Here is a 10,379-nt window from a genome sequence, read left to right as displayed (position 1 = left end):
CCTCCGTGCGCCGTGCCAGGGAGGGAGGGCCCTGCCTGCGCCGAGGTGCAGCAAGGTGAGGCGCGGGCCGGGTGCCGGGCGGTGGTTGCCCACGCACGGACAGCCATGCCCGGTGGCGTGGCACCGTCAGCACGTGCCATGGCTGCGACTCGACGTGCAGCCCGTGGGCACCCCGTGCCTACACAGGGCGCGTCTCCAGGAGCACAACGCGGGCCCTGGGGCGGCACGCTTCCCCACGCCTCCCTGCACGACAAACCCTGCTCCGCGGGTGCTGCCGTGCCCTAAGCAGCCCCACTCACCCCATGCCCGCCGGCGCTGCCTGGGATCCCCGAGAGCGCTGGAGCTCAACAAAGTCCTCGCTGTCACATGGTGCCTTTTATTAGCCAAGGCTGAAGGAAGGAAGAGGACCCGCGTGCTTGCACCAAGGCTGTGCTCTGGCTGCATGCCGCTGAGCAGGGAGGCAGGAAGGTAATGCAGCCCCCAGGGCCCGGCAGCACTCAGCGTGTCCCGGTGCAGCTCATCCCCTACACCTCGGCTGGGCGAGGGATGCCAGGGCTCAGGGCAGGGTGGATGTGCAGTCCAGTGGCCAGGCACTGTGCAGGGGAAACCCAGAGGAAGGGAAGGGCCGTGCTCAGCGAGGCTCCCACGGCAGTGACCGGGCACCGACCTTGGCTCTGGTGAGGTAATGGGAGAGCTGGGAGGAGATGAGCTGATAAAGAGCCATTAGCGCGGGCCAGCATGTCTGACAGGATCTTGCCAAACACATCTTATTTGCTTTGGGGAGATCGCCAGTGGCCCGATAAAGGTGGCTGTAATACGATCTCCAGCCTTGGAAAAGGGAGAGGGAGCAGCCAACAGTGCTCCTAGGCCACATCCCCTGCCTCCCAAATGCTGCTGGCTTCCCACCCAGAGCAGCTTGAGCCTGGCGGATGACACAGGTGGGGGCAGCGAGCTCAGCTCCACTGCCGCAGCACGCAGCTGGTGTGCAGCGCAGCCTCCCACGCCTGGCCAGCCCTGCTGGACCAACTTCAGTGCGCCCAGCGGGCGGCTGATGCTTCCCTGAACATCCTCAGCAAGCAGAGCTGCTTAACCTCTTTCCTGCCTGAGGACTTTGCTCGGGCACCCTACATGCCACAGGGGCTGACTCACCAGGGTGCTGCAGCTCACCGCTCTCGGGGCAGTTCCCAGCTGTTCCTGGTGCACAGGGAGGAGCAGGCGCTCGCCTGGGGCCGCAGTCCCACCACCGTTAGTGCCAGGTCAGCGCACCGATGGCCCGGCAGGACAAATGGAGCCAGATCACACAGCAGCAAACAATGGCATTGCTGTTGAATTAGCCAGCAGAAAGGGATCCCGAGGGAAGAGGGAGGGGGGAAGGCAAGCGGGACCTGGCGAAGCGCCAACAGTGCAGCGCCGACCCGGGAACTAACCTGGAATGCAGATTTGTGCCAGTTTATGCCAGTATGGCACCAGTGCTACTCATCTGGAGCATCTCCCGTCCTGAGCCAGGCATTCCTTCATAGCAGTTGGGTGACCCCACAGCTCACTGGGGTGCACGGGTGTGCCTGAGTGGAACAGAGCAGCGGTGGCACGCTGCCAGGCAGAGCACAGTCACCCATCCCCATGGGCTCGGAGCTGCAGCACCGTCTGGCAGGGACCAAAGAAGAGCCGGACACGCTGAGTGGTTCTGAGCACCATTTACTGAAGGGCTGGACAACTGCTAGGACTTCATAACAAAAGTTCATTTCATTTAAGAAAAAAAGACAGTCTGTTTTTTGTCCTGTTCCCTCCTAAGAGTGGAATAATACTAATGCTGTCTTTTCACTAAACAATGCCATTCCAAAATATACAACACTGAGTGTGGAGCAGCCCAGCCTCATATTAAACATTAAATATACCTTCAGAAACATTCTACACAAACAAATGAAACAGTATAAAGTTCACTCAAGAACAAGATGGTCGGTTGTTGAAAATTCACCAGACAAAAGTTTGTTGTGTGCCCAGCCATGGGGATGAGGCAGCAGCACCAGCAACCTGGGCACGGCACATCGCTGCTCCCAGGGTCACTTGGGGTTCCCAAATGTTGGGGACCGCTGGTGGGAGTGCTGGTGGCACCAGTCCTGGCCAGGGCAGGGTGGTCGTGCTGAGCTGTGGAGGTGGTTCTCTCAGAGGTGATGGCTGGAGAAGGAGCTGCTGCAGCCAGGCAGCAGAGACAGACCCCCGCATCCCTGCCATGCCCTGCTCCAGGAGCAATGTTTCCCAGCAATGCTGCACTGGGAATCACAAGGAGGGAATGTTATTAAACGCCATACAGTGTGTCTTCCCTGACACAGATGCCGTCTTCCCTGACTTCATCCCGTCCCAGGCCTTGATGGGGATGGGGGCACACTCCCAATGCCCTGCTTTGCAGGCTGTGCCCTGGGAATGACAGGTTTTGGCGGTAGCTCTGCAGCACCCACTCTTTTACAGCAGCACCACGTGCCTCGCTGTCCATGGGAATCACCAAACTCACACGGGGCTGCCTTTAGCAACAGGAACCAGAAGGGCTAATTAAGACAAGGAGAGAGTCCCAGAAGATAACAAGGCCTTTAAGGGACTCCCTAGGGGCAAGGCCTAATCATCCCCACAAGGGAAGTCATTTCAGATGCTCACTCTCCCTGCCAGTTCTTCCAGAGGGCAACTGGCACCAGGGGAACTCGTGGAGCAGCTGTGCCTTCCTTGTGGCCCCACAGCTCAGCTGCTCATAGAGGATGAGTGCTGGCTTCACTCCCACAAGGTCCTGCAGAACTGCAACTCCTGTGCCCAGCATCATGCCACTGGCTGGTAAGTGGAAGCTCTGCTTTGGGGACACTGCACATGTGGCTCCCTTGCCCTGAAGATCTCTTCTGGCAGCAGAAGCTGGCTGGCCAGGCACTGCTGGCATCTTTGTTTTCCCCAGATCCCAGCTTCTGCTTTTGCCTCAGGGATCCTCTGCCTTCCTAAGCAAGTTGAGGGGTCCAACCTCAGCACTACTGCTCTGCAGGCAGCACAGTGCAAGAATGTCACATCCACAGATGCTCAGCCATGGCTGACAGCCATCAGCACTGCCTCACACACAGCCCAGGAGCTCTGTCCTCAGATGGTCTCAGTCTGCACAGCTGACAAGGCAAAGGGCCATCCCCATCCAACCCTGTGCAGCTCTAAGGACTCCCAAGCACAGCTCTCCATGCTACAACACCACCAGTGGGATACAAAAGAGGAGTTCTGTAATAATAATATCCCTTATCTCACAGAAAAGTGCTTACAAAATTCTGTACAAGGACACTACTGCAGCTGGCATTTGGGGGGAAAGCAAACAGTTCGGAAGCAGCAGTGCCACACTACATGGCTTGCAGGGAAAAGGCCAAGGAGAAACTTCTCCAGTTGAAAGCAGCAGCAGAAGGTGAAATCTGATCACAGTGCACATGAGCTTTAAAACATTTCTACCAATTAACACTGTGATTTCAGCCTGGTGTCTGATGTCTGCTCCCCGCTGTACAAGCTGCTCTCCCCAAGGACCTCACTGACAGACATCTGAAGCATGCAGGAAGCTCACAGACCTTGTCTGGTGGAAGCGAAGCATAAACTCTTGCTTCTTGGCAGCTGAATAAAAGAAAAATGATTTCCACAAACTCAGTCTGAAGAACAGCCCTTTGACCGCTGCCTGAATTGTTACTAGAAGTGACAGTGGCAGAAATCCACACAGTGAAATCATTCCTTAGAGAGTCTCCACAGCCCTCGGCTGTCACGGTGCCCAGGAACAGCACAAGCCAGGTTAGGCACTTGGATGAATTCAAAGTGACTAATACAGAAGCAGGTCTGAGCAACCTGCATACGGCATGCTCAGGAGAGACCAGGACACTGCAGGCAATGTATTTTCCACATGCTGCGCGGCCAGCGCTGCTGCAAGTCCCTGGAAGGCATACGATCCAACCACTGTCACCGAACAAGCAGGGTGGAAGTGACCTCAGAGGATCTCTGGTAGGGCCGAGGGGTTTGATATCCCCCGACCTTCCCACAGCTCCAGGCAGCCGTGTGTACAGCGTGAGACAAAGGATGGCAGAGCCAAGCGCAGCCGGGCTGTGGAGAGCCTGCAGCCAGCACCGCATCTGCCAGGACGTAACGGCTAGGCTGCACTGGCTGACATTGGCACCAGAGGCCACAAAGCCCCTCCATGAAAAATGAGCTGCCATTCTTCCAGCCAAGTTCCAAACTCATCTGTGATGGGGAAAAGGAGACATCAGGATGGCAGAGACCCGGGGTTAACAATGTGAATTCAGCAAACGCAAAGCAAGCCTGAGAGCTCCAGCACAGCCCTGCAAGCTCAAGGCCCGGTGCTCTGTGCCACAGAAATGCTGACAGAGGCAGGACTGACCACCTGCAGGTCCCTGAGCACAGCATTACAGAGTGCTCTCTTTCCTCGCAGGATTCTGTGATGCAGCCCTAGCACAAAGCATTTCTAGCAGAGCAGAGCTTGCACTGGTGGCTGGGGAAGGATGCTGGGCAAGATAATGTCTCTATCCAGCTCAGTGCCTGGAAAGGTGGAGCTGAGGCACTGTGCTCTGCACGATGTGCAACGCAGCACAAGGCAAGTCCTCAGCTGGCACAGACTCAAAGCATGAAATAAGAGGTGACAGAAGAGCAGGGAAGCAGAGAGCAGTGCAGCAGAGAAAGAAACAGAAGGAAAGTGAGGGATGCAACAGACAGCTGGCTTCAGGTGCTCAGCTTCCTGCTCACACTGGAGGAAAAACGATGTCGCCCTAAATTCAGCCTTGTGGATGAGCAACTGCTTTTCCCACTGGAACCCAGGCACACTGCTGGGAGGTCTCGTGCTGCACAAAGAAGCTCCAGGACAGCTCTTAGTGCCCTTATATGGGGCTGGGAACGGAGGAGCCACGAGAGCAGCGATACCACAGAGCCCTCCCTGGGACACTGCCAGAAAGAGAAACTCCAGCACAGGACTTTGAGACCTGGCATTTGAGAGCGTGGGAATGAGAAAGGTCTGAAGGGGTGGGAACAAAAGGGACAAAGTAATTTCTGGCCAGTTAGCAGTGATGGAGAGTTCTTGTTCATCCAGAATCATGTCAGGAAAGGGAATTCTCTGCCAGGGCATTTTAAAACACAGGAGAAGAAAACGCTCCTCCTGCTCTGCAGCCAACCAGCGGCATTCACAGGTCAGTCCTGAACACTGCAAGTTATAATTTCTGACAGCAGGTCAGCTGCACACAGTCAAACTACCCAGAAGCAGAGCGTGTGATGCAGGGCCAGCCATTATCTCCCGAGGGTGAGAGCAGGATGAGCCTGAGCTGTGCCCCAGAACACCAGCTCCTCTGCCCTCCCACTCCCTAGTGAAACTCCTTTCTCCTCTCCCCACCTCAGTTTTGCTCTCTGAGCTGGCGATCAGACACCAACCCCTTTTATTAAGCACTGAAATCCAGACTGGTGCTAGAGAAGAGCTGACACGTAAGAAGCTGTGGCTTCCCAGGAGAGCTCATCCCCTCAACCAATGTCCCCAGAGATTACTAGGTCAGACAATCGGTATTTTGAGCTGGTGAGAGAATGAGGGGATTACCAGCCTGCTGCTGCAGAGACCTGAACACAGCACGGCAAACAGCCAGGCACTACTCCCTCTCCCCAGGCTGCCAGACTGCCATACCCCACTGACATCCCATCACCAGCCATGGGTACATCCCCATGTGCCGTCCCTATAGGTGCTGTGTGCTGCTCACGGAGCTTCAACCCAAGCCTGCCCCAGCACAGGCAGCAGCACAGCCCGCTGGCAGTGGCATCTGGTGCTCCTGGGGACCAGTAGAGCCTTTGCTGAGCTGTCACGCCTGCCACATACCTTCTCCCAACATCCCAGAGGTTGGCAAAGCTGCTATCCATCATTATGCAGTGATTCTCCCCTCCTACTGCTTCATCCCCACAAATTGACAGATATCTCCACAAACTTTCCACACTTAAGTGCTGGTATATACCTTTCAATAATTCATCTCTTCTGCTGTGATTCAGGCTCACTGAACTCTGGGACAGGTGGGCTTTATCTGATACATTCAGACACAGCAGGCATCTTCTCTACCAACACCTAGAACCTGCTCCTGACATGTCCAGCAACAGCAGCTACATCATGGGCAGGGCACTTTAAGTAACTCTGATCAGCAACTCCAGCCCTAAGGCTGTAACAGTCATAGCTCATTTTCTACCTTTGCAACAGAGGTACGAGAGTGGGGAACAACACTGGGCTCCAGTAGGATTGCTCTTTGGAGGCAAAGCCCCTAGATGAGTTCAGAGCTTCTGCTACAATTAATAGAGGAAGCACCCAGAAACATCCAGCAAAATTGCAAGCAACAGCCCAGTAGCATTCCCCCACTTTTGGGCAGAGGTAATACCAAAAGTATGATCTCGATGATAAAAAAAGTATGATAGTACCAACTACCAGCTGGTAATTCTCCAGATTGCTTGGCATTTTCAAGTGGTTATAACTCCGCCTGCTTCTGAGCTGTTCCAAGAGCACCCAGATCAGACTGTCACAACACTGAAACACAATGAAATCCTAGCACCTTCAACAGAAGACCGGCTGATGGGAAGGGGGAACAAAAGCTATCGAACCCAATCCCAGAGGGATGGAGGAAGTGCATCTTCCCGCAGTTCCTGGGCTATATGCACATATATGGATATATAAAGTTATAAAATTTGATCAAAATAAAACCAGTAAATGTACAGCTTGAAAAAGAGCAATATCACAGTGCATCCATGTCATGAGAAAGTCACGTGTTCTGACCCTGCAGTGAGAGCACAGCCTGCCACATTTAGAAGAGAGACCAGAGAAAGCAGGCGCTCTGACCTGCTCGGCTCACGGTGGGCCAAAGGCACCATCCCGTATTCCTAAACATGGTTTTGTACTTGTGCAGCCAGTTCTGCACAGAGGTGGTGGTGGACAGCCAGAAGCAGCACAAGAGCAGGCTGCTCCGTCTGCAGGTTAGTCGACGTATAGTCACCAGACACCAGAAATCCAAAGTTGCTCTTAAACTTCACCACGCTCCGGTGCCAGGATCATGTTTACTTACAAAAAAGTGACCAAGTGAAGAAACTCAGGGGACGCTGTGAGAGTGGGACAAGGGCTGAATTCGGATCACAGGGGATAGGTTGACTCTAAGAATCTTCTGTGCTCTTCTTCTCACTTCATCATCGGAAGAAGAGTTGCCCACCTTGATGGCCCAAAATTTCAGCAGGTTCAAAGTGCTCCGAGCTCGTCGAGGCTTATTTTGGACAGGAATGGATTTTGATTTTTTTCTCTGTGGTGCATCTCTCGCCTCTGCAACTTTTTTCCTCTTCTTCCCAACAGTCTCCTGGTAAGTGCTGCTATCTTTCCACTCCACTTTCCCCACCGGAGCTTCCTTAGCTTTGATTTTCAAGGCCTTGGACTGTGGTGTTGTGGTGCAGCCTTGGGAGGAGCTGCCTGCAATTCTTCCGTTCAGGACTCCTGAGGCTTTGCAAGCATTGCTCTCCTGCAGCACTCCACCCTTTAGTCCCTTCAGAAGATTTAAAGCCAGGGTGGCAGAATCCGGTGCCTTCTTTCCCACACGCTTACATCGCTTGCCTTCTCTTATTTTACTGCTCTTGCCTGAAGAAAATTGCCGTGTCTGGCTTGAAACCTTAAGGAGTTTAAGGTCCGAGGGTGATACCCCAAGAGGCCCACGTGCATACTTGGATTTCAAACAGGATGTGGGGGTTTTCAGTGGCACCAGAGCTTCCAGAACCACAGACAGCCTCACAGCCGGATACACATCAGGATACATGCTTGCAGGAAAGCCCACTGCTGAGGCCTTGGACTTGCCCGACCTGGTCTGCTTAAAGGAGTTCAGCAGCAAATTTGTGGAATCACCTTTAGAGACTGGCGGAGAGACTTTAGAAGAGTTCACAGAAATGCTGGTAGGGGAAGCAGATGCTCTTGCCATGGCTGCAGTGCTTCTAGCTGGAGTCTTAGGGGGGGTGGAGGTGGTGGCAGCGGCACAGCTGTGCGGTGTGCTCCCTTTTGCCTGGCTAGGTGTGTCTGCTGTGCACGAGCTGTACCCATACACATCTTTGCTCCTCAGAACTGTGGGCTGGAAGCCCTCTTCCTTGAGGCCCTGAATGAAGGCCACCAGCTGGGTTTCTGTATCTGAAAGGTCCTTGGACATGGGATTGAAGACTCGGAGGGCTTCCTCCAGCACTTTTTGTCCTGCAGAGTAAATTCTCGACCAGGAATGGACAGCTTTTTCTTCCACATTGTTCACTGCAATATTCATGGCATTAGGCAATCGGGTGCTTCAAAATTACTGGAAAAACAACCCTAGGCACCTCAAAGGGAGAGAGAAGATAGTTAGCTTACAGCAACTGAAATCATCTCACATTTTTAAGTGGGGACCTGAAACCATTAAGCCTAGACTTTTGCTATTCACAGGCATCAGGTTGGAATCTGTGCACAACTCCAGCTAGCAGCAAAAAACAAACACTCCATCACTGATTTCTCTGCAGCAAAACTAGAACATATCTCACAGAAATACACTCAGACCTAAACAAAGATTTCAGACAATCCCATCCAACCCATCCCAAGATGAACAGTTCCAGTCGTTAACTTAGTGACATCCACAGCTTTTTTCCAGTTTGAGTTTGACATGCCCCAGCATCTGGAACACAGATCTCATTTTGCCTTTGCAAAGCAACATTTCATTTAAGCTTTTCCCTGTGCATATACTGAGGACAAAGTGATCACACCATGTCAGCACTCTCACTGATGAACTAAGCAGCTCAAGCATCTCAACTCTACCTCTGTGTCACATTCAATTTTTTCAGCTTTGAATTGATTCTGCTCAAAAAAGGATTCCGAGTCCTTTCCAAATCTGCAGCATCCTTCTGAAATACTGACAGCAGAACTGGAGGCTATTTCAGCCACGTTCCAGTGATGCTGAACATCAGGGCAACACAATGCCACTCCTTGCTGTCCCTGTGTTTCAGCCACAGTCTACAACTTGCTGTCCCAGCAAACTGCTGTCGATCCAAAGACGTTCGCTGCCAAGTGAAGAAGTGAGAAGTTCAAGTAGAGTGGCAGGCAGGAAACGGGCATCAGCAGGCCATGTGCACAATGGTTAGAAGTACAACACTCAGATCTCACTTAGTGGCACAAAGCAGCTGCAACAACAGCACCAATTTTGGCTCACAAAACAAAAACAAAAGGATACCAAAGAGCAGGGTGGAATTTCGTAGTGTGACTGGGAGAACTCAAACTTTCACGCTGATCTGGCTGCCCAGCCAACACCTCAGCTGGAAGCAAAAATCTGTAGCATTGTTCTCAAAATAGCGAAGAGGAATCAAAAGAACAATCTTTTCAGGGACATGCTGAAGGTGTGGCAGGCATCAGAAGAGTGGGCAGTATGCAGATAAGAGAGCTGGAAAAATGAGCACTTGAGGCGGCAGAGAGAGGAACTGCTCATAGCCTGGATTCCTCCCAAAGTGCAGCTGCACCGCAGGGCTGGGCAGCTCCCGCAGACAGGGAAAATACACAAGCCCACAGTATAATATCAGCCAAAAGTAGAAGGGAAGCACAGGTCAGCGAGGGGCTAAGAGCTGCCACATGACAGATTAATCCATGTCAAGTGTTCTGCAGACGTCACAGCAGAAGAGGGATTTGAAGGAGGATCATGCAGTCGCTTTGCAACACCCAGGGTACCTCCCACGGGTGAGGAGGGAAGCGCTTGAACAGGACTGAGGCTGGTGCCCGTGCCCAGCAGCAAGGTTTGCCATCTCCATAATGATCAAGCAGCAGCGGGCACTGTGAAGCCAGCAAGAACAGAGAGCTTAATCTTGATGTGGTAGAGAGGGAGAAGCCAGCAGAGAAGCACAACTAACAACACACTCTTAAAAGGTTGCAAAATTCATAATCTTCCAGTGAGAAATTCAGGCTGCACAGAGCCCAGGGGCAGCCAGGACACCTGGGCAGGTATTTTGGTGTCCAACAGCAGTGTGCGGTCCAGTGTTCATTGCCACATGGACAGAACATCCCAACATCCAGACACACGGCCTTGCTTCGTGTAGTGCAAGTTGCAGTGTGCACAGAGGCCCACCCAAAAGCAAGGCTGTTCAACTGGTGCCCTACTCAGGGACAAGTCCTAGCAAAAGTGCCCGACGGCCACAGCTGCTGGTGTGGCCGCCCTGCAAGCAAGGTGCTCCGCTATCCCAGGAGCAGACCGGTAGCAAAGCCTAGAGGCCTCGAGGAGCCCGGGGGCGGCTGTCAGTAGGACAAGGCCAGGCCAGGCCGTGCCCCAGGAGCTCTGCGGGGCCGACCAGGGAACGTTTATAGGGCGGGCAGGCTCTCGGCGCCGCCT

General features: G+C 53.3%; 1 protein-coding gene across 1 annotated transcript; it reads right to left on the bottom strand.

The window, feature by feature from the left end:
* Positions 1-1,678: 1,678 nt before the first annotated feature.
* On the bottom strand, positions 1,679-10,373 carry CCDC71 (coiled-coil domain containing 71). Its single transcript, XM_010718598.3, has one exon. It carries the CDS (start codon positions 8,301-8,303, stop codon positions 7,107-7,109), a length of 1,197 nt encoding a protein of 398 aa, XP_010716900.1. The 5' UTR covers positions 8,304-10,373; the 3' UTR covers positions 1,679-7,106.
* Between the last annotated feature and the right edge of the window lie 6 nt (positions 10,374-10,379).

The sequence above is a fragment of the Meleagris gallopavo genome, chromosome 14 (assembly GCF_000146605.3).
Source record: "Meleagris gallopavo isolate NT-WF06-2002-E0010 breed Aviagen turkey brand Nicholas breeding stock chromosome 14, Turkey_5.1, whole genome shotgun sequence".
Lineage (NCBI taxonomy): Eukaryota > Metazoa > Chordata > Aves > Galliformes > Phasianidae > Meleagris > Meleagris gallopavo.
This window is presented reverse-complemented; position numbering and strand designations above follow the sequence as displayed.

Bases quoted from the DNA above. Each gene is read 5' to 3' on its own strand.
- CCDC71 (XM_010718598.3), bottom strand. From the start codon at position 8,303: ATGAATATTGCAGTGAACAATGTGGAAGAAAAAGCTGTCCATTCCTGG.